General features: G+C 39.8%; 2 protein-coding genes across 4 annotated transcripts in view; both read right to left on the bottom strand.

The window, feature by feature from the left end:
• The window catches only part of RHEB (Ras homolog, mTORC1 binding), a 45499-nt gene extending 27161 nt beyond the window's left edge, over positions 1–18338 (bottom strand). The window contains exon 1 of the mRNA XM_083377034.1: positions 18114–18338. Coding sequence (XP_083233160.1) covers positions 18114–18165 — 52 coding nt within the window. The 5' untranslated portion in view covers positions 18166–18338. The remainder of the gene's footprint in view (positions 1–18113) is intronic.
• A 2318-nt stretch (positions 18339–20656) lies between these two features.
• PRKAG2 (protein kinase AMP-activated non-catalytic subunit gamma 2) overlaps positions 20657–27223 on the bottom strand; it is a 233503-nt gene continuing 226936 nt past the window's right edge. For all 3 annotated transcript variants that reach the window (XM_083376992.1, XM_083376993.1, XM_083376994.1), the window contains one exon: positions 20657–24943. In XM_083376992.1, coding sequence (XP_083233118.1) covers positions 24912–24943 — 32 coding nt within the window. In that variant the 3' untranslated portion in view covers positions 20657–24911. The remainder of the gene's footprint in view (positions 24944–27223) is intronic.

Below are 27223 nucleotides of genomic sequence, written 5' to 3'. Positions count from 1 at the left end.
TTGCCCTCTAGACTCTTCCTACCTACCGGATACCTTCAAGACATACTGGAATTTGGCCCAAATCCAAGGCTTGCAAAGCTGCTGGGAATCCTTTCATAAGGCAAACCCACTCGGATCATAGCAGGTGGAGAGAAGGATATTATATGTTCATTTAGCGATATCTGGGATGATTCATTTATATATTATTTTGAAAACAATGGTGGGAAAGGGGAAGGCTAATGAAGCCATAGTTTAACTCTTAGTTTTTGCAGCTTAAATAGTTATGCCCTTTCCTATTAAATCAGAAGTGATTCTCAACATTTCATCAACCTCATTAATTATTCATTTCACCCAAGAATGAAACTTTAGACACTTTTACTGTAATTATTATTTATAGTACACATATAACTGTGTACTATACAACCCAAACTGCATCCAGTTTTGGACGCCATGATGAAAATACAATGTTGAGAGATTAGAAAGAGTGCAGAGAAGAGCAACAAAGATGATTAGGGGACTGGAGGCTAAAACATATGAAGAATGGTTGCAGGAATTGGGTGTCTACTTTAATGAAAAGGACGAGGGGTGACATGATAGCAGCCTTCCAATATCTCAGGGGCTGCCACAGAGAAGAGGGAGCCAAGCTATTCCCCAAAGCACCTGAAAACAGGACAAGAAGCAACGGATGGAAACTAATCAAGGAGAGAAGCAACCTAGAACTAAGGAGAAACTTCCTGACAGTTAGAACAATTAACCAGTGGAACAACCTGCCTCCAGAGGTGGTGAATGCTCCAACACTGGAAGTTTTTAAGAGCCATTTGTCTGAAATGGTATAGGGTTTCCTGCCTGAGCAGGGGGTTGGACTAGAAGACCTCCAAGATCCCTCCCAACTCTGTTATTTCATGTTGAATAACTAGTGACTATTCTCAGTTACAATGGTGCTGAACAAGGGGGGGACCTATGATAGATATATGTAGTTGTGGCCATTGCAAATCTCCACAGTCACAGGACCACCATCTGACACTTGGTAAATTGCTTGCAATTACATTGATCGCAACATCCCAGTCATCTGATCACGTTTTTACTTATTAACCTCCAGAGGCATTAGAGAGTGATGTGGGCAGTGTATAATTTTGATCAATCAATCAATAACCATTTCTTGCCTAATAACTGTAACTGGGATTGCCACAACTGCCATCATAAATTGGCATGGTCATGTAATGTCGTGCTTTATAACTATGTCACTTAGGAACTGAGTTGCCACTCCTAATTATCATAAACCATAGTTAAACCAGGATTACTTACAGACATACAACTTACTCAAGAGACTATATGATATAATGCTTAACTCTGAATGGGAGACAGTAATACCTTAAGGGCAGGCAGAAGAGAGGATCAGGAGAAAAATGTATAAAGTTGTATGTGGATGTGGTGACTGAAGTTATTGGTGATATCAATGCCAATGATGGTGATTATTTTAGTCTGTCAATTCAGCTGTGGATGGATGTAAGAGATTTTAAATAAATAAATCTAGAACAGTCTGCACAGTATTCAATAAAATTAAATATTATGCTAATCAGGGTATTAAAATAATCCAGAATGGTGCAATTCTTGCATATTTTAGCAAGTTGCAGCATTTTTTTCTGCTTGAGCTATTAATAGAGGGCTGATCTTTTTTCTCTTATTACTCAAACAATTTTTTCTATATTACACAAAAGAAGAGAATAGAGAAGACAAAAAAATTTGGCACTAGTATCATGTTGCTCACTTTCCACACTGACAAAAATTTCATATGGGAAATTTCTAAAGTTGAAAGGTTGTTTTGTTTCAAAATAATAACATATATAACAGTATACCGTATTTTCCGGCGTATAAGACAACTGGGCGTATAAGACGACCCCCTACATTTCCTGTTAAATTATAGAGTTTGGGCTATACTCGCCGTATAAGACTACCCCTCTTCCAACGCACACCAAATAAAAATTAAAAAACATCAGATTTGATTTTAATATGTTAATTTTAATTCAAATGCTTATGACATGCAGGTGCTTAGTAGGAAAACTGTCACTTATAAACATAAGGCTCTTTGTCATCAAACATGTAAACATAAAACAGTGCAAGTGGATTAAACAAGAAGAAGAAGAAGGAGGAGGAGGAGGAGGAGGAGGAGGAGGAGGAGAAGAAGGAGGAGAAGAAGAAGAAGTAGTTGTTGGAGGGGACCTTGGAGGTCATCTAGTCCAACCCCCTGCTAAGGCAGGAAACCCTATACCATTTCAGACAAATGGCTGTCCAGTCTCTTCTTAAAAACTTCCAGTGTTGGAGCATTCACCACCTCTGGAGGCAGGTTGTTCCACTGGTTAATTGTTCTAACTGTCAGGAAGTTTCTCCTTAGTTCTAGGTTGCTTCTCTCCTTGACTAGTTTCCATCCATTGCTTCTTGTCCTGCTTTCAGGCGCTTTGGAGAATAGCTTGGCTCCCTCTGCTTTGTGGCAGCCCCTGAGATATTGGATCACTGCTATCATGTCACCCCTCACCTTTCTCTTCGTTAAGCTACACATACCCAATTCCAGCAACCGTTCCCTATTTTCCTAATTCACTTTTTCACTTTTCCTAATTCACTCTAAAGCTTTCCCTGCACAGAGCCTTAAATAACACCAGCTACCTGCACTTAGTGCAGGTTCGCATCCCACCAGGCTCAAGGTTGACTCAGCCTTCCATCCTTCCGAGGTAGGTAAAATGAGGACCCAGATTGTTGGGGGCAATTAAGCTGACTTTGTAATAATGCTGCTTGGGGGGGGGGGTGAAAGCCCTAATAAACAGGCATATACACAGAATGAAGGCTTTTGCTAAGCACATTGATTTGTGCTTTAAATTGTAAGCCACCCTGAGTCTTCGGAGAAGGGCAGGATATAAATGGGATTTTTTTAAAAAAAGACCAAATGGGAGATCCGCTCCAGGTTTTCCAGCCAGCCCTCCCAGTTCCTGAGTCAAATGTGTCCTTAGAGCTAAGCCGCTGCTCTGGCTGCTGCATTCACCACCTGCCTTTCAAGTTGGGATAGACTACAGCTGCTCTTCAACTTTAGAAGGAAAGACGCCCAGACCCCAGCCTGTAAAAAATCACAGACTGCAGCTTCTTCTCCAATTGGTCCCGCTTTCCCTGCGCAGACTAAATGGGAGATCCGCTCCAGGTTTTCCGGCCAGCCCTGTCCCTAAATTTTCAGCACCCCTGACTTTTGAGAAGATTTTCATGGGTTAAAAAGTAGACTTATAGGTATATCAGCATTCCCCCAACTGGAAGCTTCCAGAATTTTCAACCACAATGTCAAATGTTACAGTCCCAAAAAAGGCTGAAAGTACCAAGTTGGAAAAAGCTGTAAATTTATTTACTTATTAACTTTATAGGCCTGAATTATACACTAAATTATCCAAATTGTTTTACATAATCTCTCAGCCTATAATTCTTGAAAATTCATAACCTAATAATAGCTGTTTAAAATCTGCAAAGAATCTCAGGTCACTTTTGACACACATTGTTAGTTGAGAATTCTTTGAGCTGAAGACCATATCCATATGGCACCAGAGTCAAAATAGTCACATTCCTTAACCTCTCATTATTTTTAGGTAAGTTTTTTAATAGCCAGAGCCAATAACATCCTCTTCCATCTACTATTTTCTATTTTTAAAGGGATTAGGATAGGCAAGTAAAAAAGCAAATAGCAACAATGACAGAAGCGAGATAAGCACAAAATATACTTTTATCATAGTGTTATATTCATATAATTTATATATACCACTTCAATTCCTACATAACATTTAAAAAATGAATATAGGTAGTCCTCAATCTAGGTCACAATTGAGTCCAATAATTCTCTAGTTAAGTGAGACAGTTGCTAAATGAATTTTTTTCCCATTTTATGACCTTTCCTGTCACAGTTGTTAAGTGAATCACTGCAGCTGTTAAATTAGTAACACGGTTGCTAAATAAATCTGGCTTCCCCATTGATTTTGTATGTGAGAGGGTTGGAAAAAGGGATCATGTGATCATGGGACTCTGCAAACATCATAAATATGAGTCAGTTGCCAAGTGTCTGAATTTCTGTCATGTGCCCATGGAGATGCTGCAAAGGCCGTAACTGAAAATGGTCGTAAGTCACTTTTTCCCTTTGCTGCTGTAACTTTGAATGGTCACTAAATGAACTGTTGTAAGTTGAGGACAATCTGTATTTACAACTTTGTTCTAATTTTGTCACCACTAATACCATATTTTAATCTTATTGAAAACTCACTACTAGATTAGAAGAGGAATATAAGAGCTTAGAAGTTACACTCCAACAAGATCCACAAAAAGAGAATATCAAGCAATCTATGGATCTGATTAAACACAAACTTAACATTCTAGACAAAGAGAAATTGGCACAACAATTGAGAAACACGAAACAAAATTTTTTTGAAAATGCAAATAAACCGGGCCGGTGGCTCGCATACAAATTGGGAAAACAAAAGGGGAAAAACTGGATTCACGAACTACGAGATGAGGAAGGGAGAATATTCCACCAGGAGGAAAAAAAAATTATAGCCCAGGAATTTTATGAACGTTTATATAAAGAAGATAGCCAGGCAAGTGTGGAGAAAATGGAGGAATATTTTCAAAGAGCCAAACTACCTAAGGTCACAGAAGATACCAGAAATATGTTAAACGAGGAAATTCGACTATCTGAGGTGATAAAAGCTATTAATGCACAAAAGAATAATAAAGCATCGGGACCCGACGGTCTTCCATCAGAGATTTATAAAGAATTACAAAATATCCTAGCTCAACCCCTAGTGGAGGTATTTAACGCAGTATTAGAAGGCGCAAGGACGCCTAAATCTTGGCTAGAGGCAAACATAACCCTTATTCCGAAAGATAACACAGACCATACATTAATCCAAAATTACAGACCCATATCACTTCTTAACTCGGACTACAAGATATTTACATCAATTATAGCGGAACGATTGAAACGATTTCTGAATGATTTCATACACGCAGATCAAAATGGTTTTCTCGCTAAGAGACACACTAAGCACAACATTAGAATAATATTAGATACATTGGAGTACTATGAATTACATAGCGAACAACAGATGGCATTACTTTTCTTAGACGCCCAAAAGGCATTTGACAATGTTAAATGGTCTTTTTTGTGCCAACAGCTTAGCTTTATGAATATGGGTGAAAAATTTATAAATATAATTAGGGCAATTTATGACAATCAGGAAGCAAAAATAATTATTAATGGGGAAGCATCTAGCAAGTTTCAAATTCAAAAGGGAACACGGCAAGGCTGCCCCTTATCACCGTTGCTGTTTATATTGACTCTTGAAGTATTAACGAGAACTATAAGAAACGACCCAAAGATAAAAGGATTAACCATTAAAAAGGAAACCTTTAAATTGCAAGCTTTCGCGGACGATCTAGTTTTTATTATGGAGGATCCATGTCAGACGGGACCAAAGCTATTGGAAGAATTATCTAAATATGGTGAGGTTGCCAGACTGCGAATAAATAGAAATAAGACCAAGATGATTGTTAAAAATATGACCAATAAACAAAAAGGTAATCTGGCCGAAATCACGGATATAGAAATAGTCAAGAAAATAAAATATTTAGGGATTAACATTACGGCTAGATGCACTTCACTCAAAAAGGATAATTATGATAGTGTAGTGAATCAAATAAAAGGTGACCTGGAAAGATGGGGAAACCTAAAACTCTCATTATTGGGAAGAATCGCTGTCATTAAGATGAATATTCTGCCTAAAATCCTGTTTCTGTTTCAGAATATCCCAATTCAACTCGACTCTAAATTTTTTCGAAATTTGGATAAATTATCACTAAATTTTATTTGGCAGGGGAAAAAACCAAGAATTAAATTGAAATATTTACAAGACACGAAGGAAAATGGGGGTTTTGGATTGCCAGACTGGGAATTATATTACCACGCCGCGGCCCTGAGCTGGATTAGAGAATGGGTAATCTTGAGAAATAGAAGACTATTAACTTTAGAGGGTCACGATTTGCAATATGGCTGGCATGCTTTCCTATGGACGGAGAAACAAGGTCTTTTCTCGCATTTTCAAAGACACCGGATCAGGCAAGCGCTACTCAATACTTGGAAAAAAATTAGATCTCACAATTACACCAAAATACCGGTCTGGCTATCCACCCTTGAAGCGATAGTTTACCCAAATCTGTTTGATTTGGGTAACATAATCTCATACAAGGATATTCTGAATGAGGAGGGGGAATTGAAACTTAGGAATGAACTAGAATTACAAGGTATAAAACTCGATTGGTGGGCCTACTTACAAATCCAATCGAGATTTAGGAAGGATAAAAATGAATGGGGGATATACACCTCTGAAACAGCATTGGACAAAATATTATTGGGACCGGACTCTAAACAAATAAGGAATTTTTATAAATTACTTTTGGGATATAAGCTGTTTGAAGAGCAAGTGAAAGACCCCATGTTGATCTGGGCTAACAATTTAGGACATAACATCGACCTAGATACTTGGCAAACAATTTGGGATAGGAATAAAAGGATAACACTGGCCTCATCGTATAAAGAAAATTTATTTAAAATGTTTTACCGATGGCATCTTCCCCCAGCCCGCTTAGCAAAAATGTACACAACAGTATCTCCCAAATGTTGGAAGTGTTCTGAAGAGATAGGCACATACTTCCACACGTGGTGGTCTTGCAGTAAAACACAAAAATTTTGGAGAATGATTTGGATTTGGCTGAAAGAAATATTGAAACAAGATCTGGAGTTTAGTCCAGAACTTTTCTTGTTGGGAATCACGAAAGAGAAATATCCTAAAGATGTGCTATACTTAACGATCCATATTATCACAGCAGCTAGAATATCATTTGCGCAAAAATGGAAAAAGAATGAGATCCCAGGACAAAAAGAGGTTATTAGGAAAATTTGGGATTGCGCTGAAATGGACAGATTAACTTTGGAATTAAAGAATAAAGATCAATCAGACTATTATAGAATTTGGAACAAATTGTATCTTTGGATGGATAAAAAGAAAGGTCTCTATTAGGTTTTACAGACTAGCTCACTGTTTTAAATATTGTGGTATTTCACCGATTTGTAATCTAAGTGTATTTAAGTGTATTTTTGATGTACATATATACATGTATATATATATATATTTAAACATTGTAGACAAAAAGGTTTGTCAGCTCGCTGGTACTGTGTCCAATGTTTTTAAATAATAAATTTAATAAAAAATTTAAAAAAAAAAAAAAAAAAGAAAACTCACTACTTACCCAAATTTATCACCAAATACATGATTTTTGCCCCAATGTAGCAACACAAAATTTCTGTCACTCTTTTTTGGAAGGCTTTCTGCATGATTCTTACAACTCCAAAATGTAGACAAAAGGTTTTTCGGAAGAAAATCCAGAAGCTAAAAATGTTCCGGTTTTATAATTTAAAAAACATTCTCGAAATTATTAATGTTATTTATTGGAAAAGTAAATCTGTAAAATGTCTTTTGGATTTTATTCCAAAAGGTGCTTCAAGGTAAGGAATGTGTGGGAGATGAATTCAGCACACATTTGCAACTTCATAATAGTCCTCCTCTGAGAAAGCATTTCTAAATTCTTTGCAAAATTATGCACAGGTCTATTATTTATTAGAACTGCTCTTGGAAAATGTTTCTTTGCCTTGATGACTTTATTGGCTTTCCCAAATCTCATCAATGATGTCAGTGAGACTTAAGCGTGACTAACTTACTCTGTATTTAACCCTTTATCTGCAAATACTACAGACTGTGCCCTGAAAGTCCTGCCAAAATTTTTAGAATTTATCAGTTTTGCAGAATCAAAATCTGGAAAGTTTTGTATCCCGGATTTTAACTGAAAACAAAATCCAGAGGGAACTTGAGATATTTAATGCACTCTTGCTCTATCTTCCTCTACAACAGGGGTGTCAAACTGCCAGCCCACGGGCTGGATGCATCATGCGGAGGCTGCACCCACCCATTGCCGGCAATGGCAAAACTGTCCCGATACGTTGTGCAACGTCACGTGATGTCGCAAGTTTGACATGTCTGCTCTACAAGGACTATCCACCCTCTGATTCTCCCAGTGCCCTTCCTGCTCTCTCCCCAACTACTGCCGAAGTCTGCACAACTCTCCATCCTTAGCTTTTTTCTGCTTTTATGCCCTCAAGTACAATAATTGTGTTTTGCTTTTCATCGAGAACCAAATAGCCCTGTATATCATTCCATACATGGAACAAAACTTTGAAAACCCCAATTTCTGGTTTCTATACACACCATCCAAAATTAGCTATTCTGTACATGAAATAGTTCATATACAGAATGTTTGTTATATGTAGTCCTCAACCTATGGTCAACTTCAGAAAGAGTGCATTTTGGCACATAAAGCACTTCCGGCCATCATAAGAGATTACCCTCCCTCCCCTGCAGTCACATGATTGTGATTTGAGTGCTTGGCTACCTGTTCGCACTTAATGCCAAGCACCCCACAGTCATGCAACTGCCATTTGCAATCTTCTCTGCGGGTTTCCTCAGAAAATTAATATAAAAGCAGGCAGGGAAAGTTGTAAGCTGCTGCTGCCTGCCAAGAGGACTGCCTCTCGTCTTGAGGGGCTGGTTGAAAGAAATGGTTGTTGAGGGGAGTTGAATTCCTTTGGTGGCATAGGGGAATGAAGTTCAGATCCCAAAGATCCAAACTCTGTTTCCATATCCCGCGGGAACTGAACTCAGCAGGCAGCTCTTTGGCTTTGTCTGCCTAATGACTCAATTGCTTAACGACTGCAAATGGGAGTGTTAGAATTGCAGTCACTGAGCAAAGCAGTCACATGGGCAGCTTGCTTAAAGACTGCTTCACTTAACAACCAGGATTCCATTCCCAATTGTGGTTGTAAGTTGAAGACTACCTGTAACACCTTTAAGAGTGCTTTAAACCTAGAAGTTGATGGAAGCAAGGAATGAGGATTGGTAGAGTAGGTAAAAGTCCTGGCTTAGAAACAAGAGATGCCATGAATTCTCATCCTCTTTTAGGCATGAAAGCTGGCTGAGTGACTTTGGGACACTTGCCCTCTCTCAGCCTCACAGAGTTACTGTGGCAGGCGAAATAAAAGGATGGAGTATTAGACATGTATGCTGCTTTGAGCTAACAAAAATGAAAGCAGGATAAAATCTGATTAACAAATAATAATACCAATATCAGTTGTCAATAGAATTATGGGCAGCTGGTGGACCAAATTGCAGATAATACTGAGTCAAAGATGAACACCTGAAAGGCCATCTTAAACTTTTGAATTTTATTTTTATTGAAAGCTCTCTCTCAATGTACCAAGGCCAGAATAAAGAGCATTGTATCTAGGCATTTTTAGAGTGATTTTAACATAAACAAATTAGCATTGCATATTACAAATTGCTTTTTGGGGAAAAAAAATCCTTGCATTTCTGAAAGTATTTTGCCATGTCCTATCAGGACTGTGAGAAATGCAAATTCAACATTCAAATAAATAAAAGATGCCCCTTTTCTTTATAGAAAAATGCTCTCTATAAATCTAGCTTTTTGCAAGCAAATAATGATGATAACTTTATTGTCACTTTGAATGTACACCAATCGGCATGCATCAAAATGAAATTTCATTGCATACAGCTCTCAAAGGGTCACCACCTCCGATATACAGTATACTCCTTGTTCGTGGCCCGCTCAAATTTCACATTGTCCATTTTAGTCTCTAGGGAGTGAACGATGACAAACAGGACAGATGGAAATGGGGATCCATGTGGATTAGCCCTCAAATTCACTTGTATTCTGACAACCTCGCCTTCTTTCCTTTTTCTAATCCTGACTCTTCCACCTTTTCCTTAAAGAGGCCTTGCTTCTTTTCACCCCTGGAGCACACTGCTGCTGCCGCCACCAACTCCTCCAAAAGCCTCTCTCTCTTCCTCTGGGCCTGCCGACAGCCTCATCCAGTTCCTTCGCTCCATAAGCTCCAGGTCCTCTCCTCCTCTGCCTCCTCTGGAAACAGCCCTGATTTGCAGTAGAATCCATCACTGGGCCAGCAGTCAGATCTTGCTGCTGGTAGAACAAATTCAAACAGCGCCAACGACTTTTAACGGTCTCACCAACAGTTCCAAAACAACTAGAAACTCACCAGGCCAGCAAAGATTGTCGGTCATATGTCGTACTGTATGTTACCTTAGTTCCACCATGTTGCTCAAACACATGAAAATCTTCCTGATCATGTGGCCTATAGTCCTTACTATTCTTCCCAAAACTATTTGCCTTCAAGAGCCAATGCAGCCGCAGCCATTCCAGGCGCCGCCATCTGAGCAAAATAGATACATTGAGGAGCCCAATTTATTTTCTTCGGATATTGTTGTTTTCTACACAATGTTAAACTGCTGAACCAAAACTTAGTATTTTAATAATCCATTTAATGCGCTTGCCAGCCCAAAATCAAACTAAGATCAAACTTCTTCACATTCTGCTGTACACTCTGATTATAATCTGAGGGTTGTCTAACTTGATTTTCACAAAAATATGACCTATTTCACACAGAATATAGGAGGAATTTCAAACAAAGTGCAATATATTCAACATTACTCATGCAGAACAGACTTCCAAATTTGTATTATGGAAAATATAAATTAAAATAGGCAAGGAAGCTAAAGACTTTTGGCTTGAGGTATTACATGCAGCCCTGAGAATTCAATCTAGTTTTCTTGTTTTTTTCCTACAAAAATATTTGAAATAAGTGAGTGCAATTCATCTTCAAAGAAAGCACTCATATACATTTTTCAAATATAACAAACTGGAATATTAGAATTGTGCTGATTTGACTGTATCAAATAACTTCCTTTTGGAGCTACTTATATTGTTTATGAAAAGGACTAGGGGTAACATGATAGCAATGTTCCAATATCTAAGGGTCTGCACCAAGAAGAGGAAATCAACCTATTCTCCAAAGCACCTGAAGGCAGGACAAGAAGCAATGGATTGAAACTAATCAAGGAGAGAAGCAACCTAGAACTAAGGAGACACTTCCTGACTGTGAGAACAATAAACCAGTGGAGTTGCCTTCAGAAGTTGTGGGTGCGCCCTCACTGGAGGTTTTTAAGAAGAGATTGGACAACCATTTGTCTGAAATGGTATAGGGTCTCCTGCCTGAATAGGTGGTTGGACTAGAAGATCTCCAAGGTCCCTTGCAACTCTATTATTTTGTTATATCAGAAATGTCCATAACACAGTGATACAATACAAGGTTCAATTACAATGGGGCATATAAGTTATGCAGCCCACTTAAAGAAGCCAACCTGTAAATATATACACTTAGAAAGTGGAGTAGAAACATCTAAATGTTGGGACATAGTGTATTAAAGGTGCTGTTTTAAGTTATCAAACTCTTCTGAAAGCCAGATCAAAGCTAAGCAAATGCATACAGGTAACTCAAGAGTTAATTCTAGCACAGTGTCCTTAGACAACCCTTTCACTGGCTCAATATTACAGTTAAGAATACTGCCTCTAGTGCTTACTGCTCTCACTTACAAGTTCACTGCAGTAAGATTTGCCACTAGGCAGGCAGGCATAAAATGAAGCTTTTAATTAAAGTTGGCATTTTAGGCTATTATTGAGGAACAGCCAACATGCTTTATAGCAAGACATGGGCTCTAGCACTATGGGAATCGAGTGCAAACTCCTTACAAACACCCAACATAATGTTTTAAGTTATGCTGAGCTACTATTTCAGTTTTATTATTAAAGATTTGGCAACTCCGCGAAGTATAGCTATGTAACATAATTTCCTCCCCTATAAATGCATCTAATGCTTAATGAATTGTCCACAGCACTAGAATAATTAAAACACAGTAAGCAGCAAAATGAAAAACATTAAGGTCAGAACTGGCACACAGTACTCCAAGATGATTTGATATGAATTCTTCCTTTATGGAACCAATCTGATTTGCCCAACTCCCCTGTATAAATCAAATTTATAGCCAGTTCATCTATCCAGATCCTTAACTGCATGTGTCTACATTTTTTAACATTTTTAAAACATTTTTTAACATTAACATTTTTTAATAGCATTCCATGCGCATTTGGCGTCTAGTCATGCCGGCCACATGACCACGGAGACGTCCTCGGACAAGCGCTGGCTCTTGGGCTTTGAAACGGAGATGAGCACCGGCCCCTAGAGTTGGAAACGACTAGCACGCATGTGCGGGGGAACCTTTACCTTTTACATTTTTTAATCATTAAGGGTAGGTTTTATTCAGAGTGTTCTGTGGATCATTTTCTGATTACACACCAATGTAAGATTGGTAGTTTGCGGATCACCAACATTTCAATGAATAAAAAATCAAAATTCTTCCAAATTTAGATCTATTCAGTGCTCATTAGATATTTTATTTTCTCACTACACTATTAGAACTTTTTCACTTTGCAATCTCGTTTCCCACATATTTTACATCTCGATTAATTTCTCTCTATAATGCCTGAATACAGATAGTCCTCAACTTAACAACCATTTGTTTAGTAATCATTCAGTTACAATGGCACTGAAAAAAGTGACTTATGATCGATTTTCACATTTATGACCATTGCAGAATCCCCATCATGTGATCAAATTTGGACGCTTGGCAACTGACTCATTTTTATAATAGTTACAATGTCCCAGGGTCAAGTGGTCAATTTTTGAGACCTTCTGGCAAGCAGTTAGTGGGAAGTCAGATTCATGTTACTAACTTAACTGCTGTGATTCAGGTAACAACTGTGGCAAGGAAGGTTGTAAAATGGGGCAAAACTCACTTAACAATTGTCTTGCTTAACAACAGAAATGTTGGACTGAGTTGTGGTCATAAGTCGAGGACTATCTGTATAGATAACACAAATTCTGGTGTTTATTTAAAGCCAGTTGATAAATGTTTTTTTCCTCCAATTTTCACAGGTAGCTTTATTTTCTTTTCTTTTTTTCCATTTCAGGTTACATCTCGTGGTGTCCTTGGAGAACAAAAATGGGGAGAGAGAAAAAGGAGGAGAAGGAACTGGAAAACAAGTAAGCACAGAGAAGGTCTTGATATATCTTTATTATATATAATTTTCAACTGAAAGTTTGACCCTCCTCCCCGTGATAGTTATTATCACAGTATAGCAGGATTTGCCAATTGTTTCACTAAGACTGAATCCTTTTGATTTTTATTACTGTACTGTATTATATTTTTATCGACCTCTGCTGTAGAATTGAAAGAGAACACAAAGAGATCTTCCCCTCACTTTATCCCCATGAGAAACTTTTGAGGTAGAGTGAGCTGGAAAATGCTGATTGGTCATTCAAAAAGCACTTAACAGAGTCTCAAACTACTTAACCACTGGTTCCCCACACTCCCATCAGAATGTGCTAAGAAAAGGAACACTAGAATAATGACTCTTTTATAATAACTCAAGTGCCTTGTTTCTAACAACATATATACTGTTTCAGAAACTATCTACAGTAGGGCTTAGTAATTATTTTGCAGATATTAATAAAACAACTGAATCTACCTCAAAGAGGAAATCTGTACTTTTTGGCAGGGTATGAATGTGTTGAAGTTACTTATCTGCTTTTAACAAATAAAAAATACAGCTTGACTCTACAGGTAATTCTTGCATAATTTCCCTTCAGTTTTTGGGAATTCAACCTCCTGTTCAAAAATATACATGCTACAAGACAAAATTTATACAAATGGAAGAGAAATGCCAAAAAAGATGCCTTTGAAAATGTTTAGGCCACTAAATCCAATATTCAACTCACTATCGGAATACAAGGCAAATTATTCTGACTGAATTACCTGTTATATTTATTTTCACATTATATAGTAGACACACACAAGGCATCTACAAAGCTCACTGTGATATTGCTAATCTCTTTTATCTTTGATATTTTCCCTTTAGTTTGCATGGAAATTGCTTGCTTTCAGACATTAGTATGCAACCCTCCCATCGTACATATTGCAGATGTTGCTCTCCAAGCCTATCTACCTGGCTGGACTTTGAATCTATTCTCTGATTCACCTTGTTCCTTAACATCACTCTGTTTACAATCGAACAAATATGTAAAGAATGTCAATGGCTCCATGTTTAAAGTTCTTTAAAGCCATTAAAGGCAAGGGGCAAAAAAGCAGACAATACATCTTTAAAGTAGATTCAGTTTAGCTTGTAATCATCTGAGACAGAACACAGTGATTGTTTCTCAGGAATATGCAGGTAGGTTGCACAAGGAGGCATTTTATAGTGTTTATAGTGTTTAGTAAAACTGGAAAACTATATGATTTACGTTATTAAGAACTTCAATAAGTATCCAGTTATTTCACTTGTAGGCAAACCAAACATTGAACTAGGCATAAGCATCAAAAGAGATTACAGCCAAAATGTAACTCCCTAACAACATGCTGTACAACACATGGAAAAATGGCAACTACTTGTCACTCACACTTTGTTTTGTAAGTCTACGTCTGCAACAAATCTCTAATAGTAAGTCTTCAATTATGCAGTGTTTTCCAGTCCTAAAATAAGTGTCCTTTATATTCTGTAATATTTTTAAAATTCACACATTTATCTGAATAAGACTGAACATCCACTCTAGCTGATCATTAGTTTGTTCCTGAATCTTATCAACACACTCACCGGATTCTAAGAAGGAGCTCTTCCTTCAAAATCATTCACAAATGCAATGACCAGGAAAAGCTTTGTGGTCACCAATAGCAACTAGGTGATCACATTTCTTCAGTGCAAGAAAATCTACATTAATAATACTCAGTATGTTCTGTCAACTGTATGTTTAAATGCAACAGCCAGTGAAGAAACTATGCATGCATAGAACACATTTTAATCTATATTTACTTCTTATGCCAATTAGTGGAAATAATGAGAAATAATACAAACTGCAAATTCTTTATAATTCCTAAGAAAGCTTCAGCCTGCTTTCAGCTGTTAGAAAAAGGGAATTTTCCTCAGGAATAACTTCACATTCCATGTTCAGCAAATCTCACTTTATTGTCAAATAATCTGAGAGGGCTTTGTTCTAGTTTACTCTTCTTAATTTTTCTTCTGATTCTGCACTTAGTTTATCAGTAGCAATTAGGGGATTGTATGGACTGCAGAATAAATGTAAATTTTTTATCTAGTTGAGCTTGCTTTCTGCTGACTTTCTAAAAATATCCAGATAGTTTTCTTTATCACACAAGGGAATTAACCTGCCTCTGTTTTATTACTCTTCCTGGTGGTTGCCCAAGCAAGTCTTCATCAAGTGGTGAAGTAAACTAACTAAAGATTAGTCCTGGTAGAAGATCAGAGGCCTGGGTCAAGTTCAAATTCCCATTCAGCCAGAAAGGAAATTCATTAGGTAATTTGTGCTAGTTACTCTCTTCCAGCCTAGCTACTGTTTTGAGATTATTGCAGGAATAACATTGAGGTTGGAGGTGAAGAACTAATTAGTGCAGGTTCGCCTCCCACCAGGCTCAAGGTTGACTCAGCCTTCCATCCTTCCAAGGTAGGTAAAATGAGGACCCAGATTGTTGGGGGCAATTAAGCTGACTTTGTATTAATGCCGCTTGGGGAGGGGCGTGAAAGCCCTAATAAGCAGGCATATACATAGAATGAAGGCTACTGCTAAGCTTGTAAGCCACCCTGAGTCTTCGGAGAAGGGCGGGATATAAATAGAATTAAAATAAAAATAAAAATTATGTTGCCTTGAAGTTCCTGGAAAAAAGTCAAAACACAGACATCAAACCCTAACAGTCCTGCAGTTCAAAGACCTCTTGCATGTTATAGTTTATTATTTATTGATTAAAACTTGGTTTAGTTTTTGCAATCTGACTCTCAAGTATTTATAAAACATAATACCAAGATAACAGAAAGAACCCAAAATTGAAAATTTAAAACATGTATGACATTTCCCTCACACACATACTCCCCCTCCCAACGTCCTCCAAAAGAGCTCAGTCTTCTTCTTTTTTTCAGAAGGGGGGGAACCTAATTTTAAGCTGGAGGCCATTCCTGTCAGTTTTCAACTCTAGAGAAGTACAAAGACCACAAAAGATTGGGAATATAAAATGTGTCTCATTGCTTCTTGATGTGAAAATTAGCATTCTGAAAGCTAATATGGGAGTACCTAGGCTTCCTGAATTAGATCTCTTGATTTTTCCAGTTGTATACAACTGTGCAGCTTTACGCACAGCATTATTTATCTGTGTAATTCAAGGGACAATACAGCCTCTTCCAACTTCAGAACTCTGAGCAAGCAGGTGGCAATGGAAATGAAATTGGCGGGGGTGGGGTGGGTGGGGGGGTGGAGAATCATAGAGCTGGAGGTCTTCTAGTCCTACCCCCTGCCCAAGGCAGGAGTCCTTATATCAGAATGGACAAATATACAAAATACCTTTAAAATATTTGCAACAGAATGGGAGAAAATGTAAGCCACAGAAATGGGGATAGAAAGAAAAGTAGGCAGAAGGTGGCCTGTGGCAAGAAGAAAAACATGGCTGTCTAGAATTGCACAATTCTGCCACTCACAGGAAGAGAGCTGTGGGAATGTCTGAGTAACATACAAGGAAGTTGAAGGTGGTGGGAATGGAGTACTTAAGAAGCAATGTGTGGTGGAACGAGAGAGAAGGTCACAAATATACACAAAAACATAGGCAACCTGCACAGCAAAGAGTGGGTTCTAGAACATGTGGCCATCCTCTCCATCTCGACTTTTCACTTTCTTGTCCCTTTGGAAAACATTCCAGATGGCTTGCAAAGATATAAAGCTGGAATAGGTACAGGAGAGAGAAAAAGAGAGAAGAGGGAAGAGGGAAGAGAAAGAAAAGAAGGGAAGAGAGAGAGAAAGAAGAGGGAGAGAGAGAGAAGAAAGGGAGAGGGGGAGAGAAAGAAAAGAGGGAGAGCAAGAGAGAGAAAAAGAGGGGAAAAGTGGGGAGAAAGAGAAGCGGGGAAGAGAGAGAGCAAGTACTGTCCAAATTTAATCCAAGAAGCAGAATGCACAAGTGTATGTCTTCCTCGTGGGATTGCTGCTGGAAAAGTGGAAATAGCTTCCCTAAAGCATCACTTTCACTTTGGTGGCATGCCCAAACCTCTTAACACATCATGCATTTGTAATTAGCACCTGAAGGTTTTCGTGTGTGTGTGTGGGGGGGGGGGGGGGACTTTTACTCCAATCACACCTACAGAACTTAATTCTAACAAGACAGGTTGAATGAACATTACAACTTAAGAGTCATCTTTGGTTTACATTTATTTCTCTGTAAAACTCAAGGCAGCATCGTAATCCTCATCCAGCTCACAGCATCACCTTCATTTTTATTACCGAAAGCAAAAAGGGGACAAAAAGCCCAAACCACCTTGGCCCCAACACACACACACACACACACACACAAAACAAAACAAAAAAGCCTGCGTGGTAATTTGAGGAAGCAAAACAAAAGGTTGCGTAACCCCGCATTAACCTTTTCCCCGCCGTTGGTACAATCCCCACGGAAAGAGCCGGTGACTCCCACCCAACTCGGCCGAAAGTTTTATGGCGGCCGTAAAAAAGCAGCTGGATCCTGTCAGTCGGAGAAAGTCGCGGAGAGCCGACCGGCCCTTCGCCACCTCCGCTGGGCGAGAAGAGAGGCGTCTCCGCCGACCTGACTCCCCGACACCCCCCGTCCCAACTCCGCTACACAGAAAAGGCGACCTCGGGGCGCCGGAGAGCCCGGGCAGCGCTTTCCGGGGGGAGCCGAAGGAGCATCTCCGCTCGATCCAGGCTCGCCTCCCGCCCAGGAAGGCCCTTTGAAGAACTGGCTCTGCCCAGGCGGGAAATGCAAACCTCGCTCGGGCCCTGGCTTCCCGATCGGCCAGGGTGGATCCTCTCCGGCTCCTCCAGGACAGCCCTGTCATCCGCGCCGGCCGACGGCGAGGGAAAGGCCCGGCCGCTTCCTGGGCGCGCTGCTCGGCACCTGCCAGCGCCGGGCTCGAACGGGAAGGCCTCGCCCGCCCCCTGCCCCTCCGCCGCCGGGTGAAGCGAGGGCAGAGCCCGCCGAGCACCCCGCACACCGCAGGGAGGCACTCACCGACGCTCCGGTAGCCCAGGATGGCGATCTTACGGGACTTGGACGGTGGCATCTTTTTCCCGCCGATCCCCCAACTGCATCAAGGGCTGTGGTGGCGGCGGCGGCGGCGCTGAGGCTCAGCTGACGGGCGGCGATGACGGGACTCCCGTGAGGACTGTCTGAGGGACGCGACGGCGGCGGCGGCGGCTTTTTAGTTCATGTGACGACAACCGCCATCCTCCTCGGCCCCGCCCCCGCGCGCGCGCACTTGCGCTTCCACGCCCCGTTTGCCTGCCCGGGATCCCCCCCCCCCCAGCGTGGGGACGCCCCCGGAAGGGGGCGGGCAGAAGAAGGCGACGGCTCCGCCTATTGGGCGAGCGGAGGCCCTGGAAATTTCGCGGCGTCATTGCTCTCGGAAGGTTGCTCCGCCCAACGGCTGGGATCCCCCGCCTCCTCCTCTTCTTCCTCCTCCTCCTCCTCGCGCTCGTGGGGTGCACGCTCCCCATCTTCTCGCTATTGATTTTCCCCTCGATGCTTCAGCTATTGGCTGCGGAGGTGCGAGAAGGGCGGGGACGCGAAGGATGCTGCCTTTTGATTGGTAGGCGGCGGCAGGGCGGGGACAGAAGGGCGTGCATGCATCCGTGCAGGACTCATTGTCAAAATGTTCACGATGCGAGCGGTGGGCGCGGCTGCTGGAATTCGCGGGGAAAAGAAAATGAGCCTGTTTCCTAAACAAGAGCGTGAATAGTGGTGGCTTTTGTTACGTCTTATTTTCAGTTTAAACTAGTATTTCTCAACCTTGACAACTTTTAAGATGTATGAACTTCCAACTTCCAGAGTTTCCCAGCTAAATGCTTACTGAAGCTTTTGGGGAGTTTGTGGAATTCTGGGAATTAAGGTCCACAAAACTTTAAAATGATCAAGATAACAGAGTTTTTACGGTACTTTGGAAAGGTTCGCATTTGAAAATATTCCTTTTTCAGTATGAAGGCTGTGCTGGAAAACCAAACTCTAAATGCTATGCTGCTCCAGAATAAAAAGGGAATTTTCTTTTTACGAAATTTTATTAGAATGAAGCCAATTACACATTAGTAAGAAACCTTCCTGTGCATTAAGCTTCTGTGATGTTAAGAGTGACTAGTTGGTGTAACCGTAGCATATTCTGCAATCTAGGGCTTTTAGTAGTTGTGTGCAGTTAAGGACTAGGTCATTGATTCTAAAAAAAATCCTTGAGGGAAGAAGCAGAATAGCATTACTTTGTGTTTGCAGATTTGGATGAAAAAAAGGCAACAGAAACACAGGGAGCCCATTGCAGGTAAGGACTATTTACAACCACAATTGGGACCAGAATTTCTATTGCTTAGCAAGATGGTTGTAAAGTGAGTTGCACCATATTTAACAACTTCTTTAGCTACAGTTCTTAAGTCATCAGAGTGGTATTCTATTCTATCCAGATATAGAATAGAATAGAGCTGTAAGGGACCTTGGAGGTCTTCTAGTCCAGCCCCCTGATCATGCAGGAGGACCTACACCATCTCAGACAAGTAATGGTCTATCTTCTTAAAAATCTCCAGGGATGAAGCACCCACGATTTCTGGAGGCAAAATGAATCATTGTTGTCATTAACTGAATCATATGGTTTTTAAGGGAATCTGGTTTCCTCCCTTGACTTTGCTTGTCGGAAACTGGCTGTGAAGGTTGCAGATGACAAACATGCAAATGGCTCTGGGGCACTGCTGGTTGCCTAGTGTCAGAATTCTGATCATGTGAAGACGGAGATGCTACAATGGATGTGAGGATAATAACAGTAATAACTCACTTTTCCCCGTGCCATTGTAACTTTGAAGTCACTAAATGATGGTTGTAAGTTAAGGATTACATCTGCTGTGCTCCCCAACAATTCTGTTTTCTTTACTGATAAGTCAGCTCAGAGATGCCTACATTATGAGATGTTCTTTTTGGAGAGCTGGAATGCATCTCCTGAGCTTGCAATCCCAGGTGAAAGAGGGTTAGGTGCAGCCGTAAAGTGCTCTTAAGGTTCGGTTCCCTGAACACACACACACACACACACACACATTTTGTGCCCTTGTAACAGCACATTGCAGTGAAAACACACGTTCTCTCTTGGCCGGCCTTTAAGCAAACAGCATTCTGAGCAAAATGTCAGAAGAGGGGGTGAGTGGAGAAAGAAACATTTGTTCAAAATCAATGCACTGTAAATTGTTCTCCGTTTCCTGTGAAGTAAGGCTGCTTCAAAATGTCACTTGGATTGTACTATAGTGACGATGTCAAGAAAACAGAGATTGGTGACTCTAGTGTGTTGACTTTATGGCCGACGCAAAGAAAATCTGAAAAAGGGTAGACTGCTTATAACTTCTCAGACTGCCTCCCAGAAACAGTTCCTTTTAAATGCTTCAGTTTCTTTTGCCTGGAAAGTGGCTAAATGTCCAGAGACTGGAACAATGTGGACAAAATAATAATGAGTTACCTATGTACAGAGGTGCAGAGACCAACCAATGTCATTCATGGATCCACTGTCAGGTACAAGAAACGAGGAACCAGGGTAGAGTTCAAAAGCTCTGCGAGTTTATTCCATACAACTATACACAAGAATCTAATCTACTAACAATCCAAGCAAATTGGCGCCAGATAAGAGTTAACAAACTTCAAGAGTGGCTGGACATAGGTCTCTTTCAGGGGCGTAGAAGCTCCAGAATGATAAATTTGACCCTGCCCTGGGATTCAGCTAGTCATCTCCTACTCCCACCTCAAGGTATAGCAATATCTAATCTAATTAAGTAAACAGATTTATATGGCCGTCCAGCTCACACATAAATAACTCCAAATAGCTCAAAACATTCAAAATTACATAAAAGCCTATTAAAAGTTGCAGCCATGAAATTAAATCAACCAGACATCTCTAGACATGGTCTCTCATACCGCTGGCCAAACTACATTTTAGGGCCTTTTGGAAAAGCAGAATTTAGTATTATATATTTATGGTATTTTTATTTGTATAGCTTTATCTTTTCAATATGGTAAGTTGCCCAGTTACCCTGTGGTAAAGTAAACAAGCAAAAACACAGTGGGAGCCGTCCATTTTTGCAGTCCCATCAGACATACATCCCTAATTGATGGGATCCGGAACATACCCTGCCTTCCTGTCCTAGTGGGCCAAGTGAATATAATAGCCATTGGTACTTTCTTCTGGTAAAAAATAAAGGGCCATTTGCAAGTTTCTGTGAGCGATGAAAGGCTTTCTCCAATAGCAGAGATCCTAGTTCCTGTTGCTGTGACACATGAGCTGGAGGTTGGGAATACATTCCAATCAATGCATACAGAAAGAGGCAAGCTGCATGAAGAGGTTGCTGCACATCTTTGAGGGCAGTGGAGAAAGAATAATTGTGGGCAAGGAGTAGTAGTGCCTACAAGATACTGTAAAAAAAAAATCAAGATGTCAGTCACAATAGTGCAATCGAAGCTCTGCACACGTGGATTAGAAAAATGCGAGGAGCTTTGATTGTACCATTATGGCCACCATCTTGACCATAACCTATAGAGATCCTGGAATGGAATTAGGAGTTCACCCCCCTGGAGAAATACAAGATCTGTAGAGCTGTAGAAATTCCAGCTGATTAGATCAAAGCTCCAGGGACAGATCAAATCAACACTGAAAAACAGGGTCAAAATTTGCAAGATCACTGTAAAAAGGGCCAGTTCCTGGATGTCAACAAAGCACCAACTTGTAGATTTTGATCTTCCTGTAGAAACAGTTGAAGCAATGCAATTTGCAATGTGCTGTGCTGGGTAACATACTTATCTACCTTTAGATCAGTGTTTCTCTACTGTAGCAATGTTAAGATATGTGGACTTCAATTCCCAGAAACTCCCAACCAGTCTGCTGCGGCTGGGGAACTCTGGGAATTTATTCACGTATCTTCAAGCTGTCAAGCTGAGAAACACTGGACCCAAAAAAAGATAACAGAAGTGAAAACTTGGCTACATGTATGCCTCTTCCTTTACACCCAGTCTCTGTAAGCAGCCTACTTTTCTGTTTTCTTCCTCCACAGGTAGGCACATACTTTTCTCTCGCCCATAGCCAGAGGTTAGTTTCCGAACCGCTTTATTGCCATCTAGTGGTTGTTCCGCGTGCACCCAGCGTCGAGACTTCTGGTCTCCAGATGCTGAGGATGGAGAGGGGACTCCTCTTGATCCGGCATGCAGAAGGACGCAGCTGCTTTTCTTCCCTCGGCGGCCATCGCATTGGGTTTTTCTGCTCGGCGAGTTGCATACTCTGCTCAGCAAGTTCCAACATTTTAAATAGATAAAAAAATCAGGCGCATGCGCAGTTAGCTGCTGAAGCCGGAGCAGGTGCGATGCAGAGTAAGCAGAACACAGCTGGCAGGTAAGACATTCAGCAAACCGGGAACTTTAATCCGGCTGCGACCCCTTCATAAACCGACCCTGCTTCTCATGTTTCTTTTAATAATGGTACTTTTACAGCCTTTCTCCTTCCTGCATGCGGGTGTGTATTTATCTTGATTGTACACACCAGGGGGAGAACAAATGTAGGCTCTGTTGACAAAAAACATATTTTCAGTCTTGATTCAATGAATGAACCATTCATGCGCTGAAAATACAGTCATGTTTAAATTGCTTGCTGGGATTAGTTTCTGCTTCATTGTAAATTCAAATTTCTCAATATTGGCGACTTTTAAGATATGTGGACTTCAACTACCAGAATTCCCTAGCCAGCTTCCCAAAGAACTCTGGGAACTGAAGCCCACACATATGAAAATTATCAAGGTTGAGAAATACTGCAGCATAGTATATAGAATGTTAGATTTTTAGTACTTGCCAGATTATTTATATAAAGCTTGAAAGAACCCAGCCATATAATAGAGGATAAATTTGAAAGACTTCAGCCTAAAAATTTTAGGCATTCTATTTGTACTGAAACCAAGGTACTGTGTCTTTTAAAGGAGAGATTGAAGAGATCTGCATTGAAGGATCTGCCTAGAATGGGCATGAAAATGGCAAAAACAGTTAACAGTAAGGAAAAAAAGTTACGCACATATTTGCTGAGTTACTGCTGAATGACCAAGAAAGTGATGCTGGAGAAAAAAGCAATGGGAAATGATTGGTGTCATGAGGAAAGGAGCAGAAACAAGCTAGTTGACAAGTTGAATGCTGTGCTCGCTTCAGGTCATCATACCCTGAGAAAGGCATGTTGGAGTTGGGCAAGTGCAAATGAGCTTGAAGAATTCTCCTATGAAAAAGATTACATTGTGGAATAAAATGTTCTCACCAGCAAATTATGTACATCTGCACAACTCAGTTTGAATTCTGCTTTTATTTAGAGAGCATGGTCAAACAGGGCAGATTGGGTGCTTTATCCAGATTGTCTTCCTCCATCAATATACATATTTAGTCTGTATAATTTTAAAAGTTAATCTAAAAGCTGAGCAACTCTTCTGAAATCTGCCTGCCTTTTAAGAGGTTGTGAACAATATGCAGTTAGGCAATGTCAAATTGCCTTCATTCAATATTATAGAAAAAGCCAATAGTGCTGATAATTTTTTTTAAAAAATTATGAACTAATCCTGCAGATAAATTGTGCTTCCATGTGTTTTGGACTTCAATTTTTCTATTTTTTTTAAAACATTGGGAATATTAAAGTAGCTAAGAAACTGTTACAGATTTGATAGAACTGTTCAAAATGAGCATCATGTGACCACAGCTGAAGAAGCCACAACTTCTAATCTCATTTCCTCAGGAGTCATGGATCCCAGATTTTCGACTTTCTATAAGTTAGACTATTGGAGGTACCTTGGTTCAAAAATTGTTGTCCTATGATGCATCATTTTACCCAGTTAAAGCTTATAGGAAAGAGTTTTAATAGCAGACAGATTTCTAGCTCTATACTCTTTACCTTCTGGCAATTTAAATTCAACATATACTTTATTCATTTCGATTATGACTATATGATTTCTCTTTTGTGAACAAACATGTTGCATGGCAATACATTTAATAAACTATTTCTCAACCTTTTGTTGTAATGCATCTGTAAAGATGGCTTCTATCACTGTTTCAGTAATGAGAAATTTGCTGCTTATATATGAATCAATGCTTTATTAATGAATATGGTGAAGTTTAACTGTCCACCAAAGATGTGTAAAAATTGCAGAAATAAAAATAAATAAAGCTGCTTTTAATCAGTTGTTTTACGATCTCTGTTCAAAATGTAACATTTAGAAACACACAGTTGTAATTAAAGTTTAAAGTAATCTACTGGTATTTAAATTACAGCTTTTAGAACAAATCTAACAATAACTGAAATTGATTTGGTTTTAGGCTTAGCGACTTGAATGTTCAAATACAGTGTCTTGTTTCGCACGTCTTTTACTATGGGCAACAGTGATGACATATTGTTGGCTTTTTGACATAAGGCACTCTGATATGAATATGCCATACACTTGCCTTATGTCGGAGATCTGTTGCTGACCAGTGACTTGCATCAGATTAAAACATAACATTAAATGCTATTCTTTTCCAGTGCATTTGAGATGGACCTCAGGTGAAATCTTTTGGCAAACATGTTGAAACGCAAGCCTGCATTGAATACAGAAGCTTTTTTTGTCATGCTGCTTGTTTTGCGACAGTCACTGGGAAATAATAGACTATCCATCACTTAGCCTAATACACACACATTCTCATCATCACTTGACTCTTCTCTACTGCCATCAATGTTCTTGAGGCAAAGATGACCCAGCCACTTTATTCGAATTCTTCTTCCCAAGGTAGTTCTGTTCAAAGCAGTCATTCAGTTCCACTCTCCTTTTGCCGGGCGCCTGTTAATAAATAGCAAATAGATGCATCTCTGGCTCTTCTGCACAGCAAGTGTGTATTTTCCCACTTACAGCTTGCTTTTTCATGGTTTCCATTCAAATATGTTTCTCCTGTGGTGTATTATCTGTTAGGATTATTTCCTCTCTTTTCAATTCCTATTGTACTTCATGAAATTACCTAGTGACTCATACTAGTCTGTGTAAGAAATACAGACTGAGCTATTGAAATCTGAGCTCATATTGAGATAATGCCATGCTTATATCACGGGGATCTCCGCACAGATGGATTGGGCCCGGCACTGTCTAGTTCAGCCCAGTGCTACTCACACTTTACTCCTTCTATACAAAGGCTTATATACAGTGCATTCAGAAAATATTCAAACCCCCTTCACTGTTGTCAATTTTGTTATGCTGTAGCCTGAATCTACAGTTGTTGAAATTCATTAATCTACGTTCAGTATCCCATAAGAACAAAGTGAAAACAGAATTTTAGAAATGTTTGTAAATTTATTAAAAAAATACCACATTGGCATAAGTATTCAGACCCATTGCAATAACACTTAAAATTTAGCTCAGGTGCCTCCCATTTCCCTTGATCGCTTGACATGTTTGTACACCTTGACTGGAATCCACCTCTGGTAAATTAAATTGATTGGACATGATTTGGAAAGGCACACATACCTCTCTATAGAAGGCCTTACAGCTGACAATGCATAATGTAGCACAGCGGTGTCAAACTGCCAGCCCACGGGCCAGGTGCATCATTCGGAGACCGCGCCCACCCCAGCTCTGGCAATGCGGAAAAAGTCATGACATGTCGTTTGACATCCGTGCTGTAGCAGAGCAAAAGCCATGAGGTCAAAGGAACTGCCTGCAGAGCTCTGAGACAGGATTATTTCAAGGCACAGATCTGGAGAAGGTTACAATAAAAATTTTCTGCACTGAAAGTTCCTACAAGCACAGTGGCTTCCGTAATTCTCAAATGGAAGAAGTTTGGCACAACCAAGACTCTTCCAAGAGCTGGTCGCCTGATCAAACTGAGCAATTGGGTGAGAAGGGCCTTGGTAAGAGAGGTGACCAAGAACCCAATTTATAGACATTTCTAAAATTCTGTTTTCACTTTATCATTATGGGGTATTGAGTATAGATTAATGAGAAAAATAAATAAATTTCAACATGTAGAATCAGGCTGCAGCACAACAAAGCTGACAAAAATGAAGGGGGTCTAAATACTTTCTGAATGCACTGAATATGCCAGGCCTTTGCATATGCCCATAATGGATTACATCCATTTCCAACTTCAAAATTTACTTCAAATCCCTTATGTATTCTGCCAAAAAAATCTTTTTATGCATGTTTAGATCAACTGGAATATTTCTAGTTTACAATATACTTTTAAACTTCAAGTATAACTAACTTCTAGTGCAGCTAATATATTAATGTCTTTCATTTATTTTAAACTTTTCTGTTGAGACTGAATCAGTACTCTATAAATGTCAAATGTACTGAACAATAATAATTTGCTCGTTCACTCGTAATGTTTAAGAAAGTTCAGCGTATAAACTGAATGTAAAAACATACTCACCCATGATATTATTTTTAAAGATTTTTTTAAACCTACTTTATTATTTTTATAAATAACTCAAGGCAGCAAACAACAAGTTCACTCAACTGCGTAGTGGGTGGCATATAAACTTAATAAATAAATAAAAATAAACTTACCTAATACTTATTCCTCCTCCTATTTTCCCCACAGCAGCCCTGTGAGGTGAGCTGGACTGAGAGAGTGATTGGTCCAAAGTCATCCAGTTGATTATCATGCCTAAGGCGAGACTAGAACTCACCTGTTATCTAGCCTGGTGTCTTAACCACGGGAGGATCACTGGATTCTAAACCTAGAACAATCTGCTTAGCCAATTAGAAATTGGAAATGAGATTCCTATTTTTATAACTGCATGTGGACCAAGTTCTATGGAGATTGTCAGTCATCCATAGATCATGGTTGTCCCAAAGGTGCTTTTTCAAGAGGCAACTGGACTTACTTGTTTTCTTTGAAGAATATTTAACTTCTCATTCAAGAAGTTTCTTCAAGAAGCTGTGACCAGATGGTGGGGAATGGAAGGATTTGTATACTTTGCAGACAGCCGGTCACTTGCAGAAAATGTTGAGAAGTTGGAGCTGTGTTTTCTGCAGGATGTTTTCTGCCCCATGCAGATGACCAGCTGTCTGCAAGGAATATGAATCCTTCCATTCCCTGCCATCCAGTCAGAACTGAAGAAGCTT

Source organism: Vipera ursinii, assembly GCF_947247035.1.
Source record: "Vipera ursinii genome assembly, chromosome: Z".
Taxonomy (NCBI): Eukaryota; Metazoa; Chordata; class Lepidosauria; order Squamata; family Viperidae; genus Vipera; species Vipera ursinii.
The sequence above is the reverse complement of the archived record's forward strand: the minus strand, read 5'-3'. Positions and strand labels throughout refer to the sequence as shown.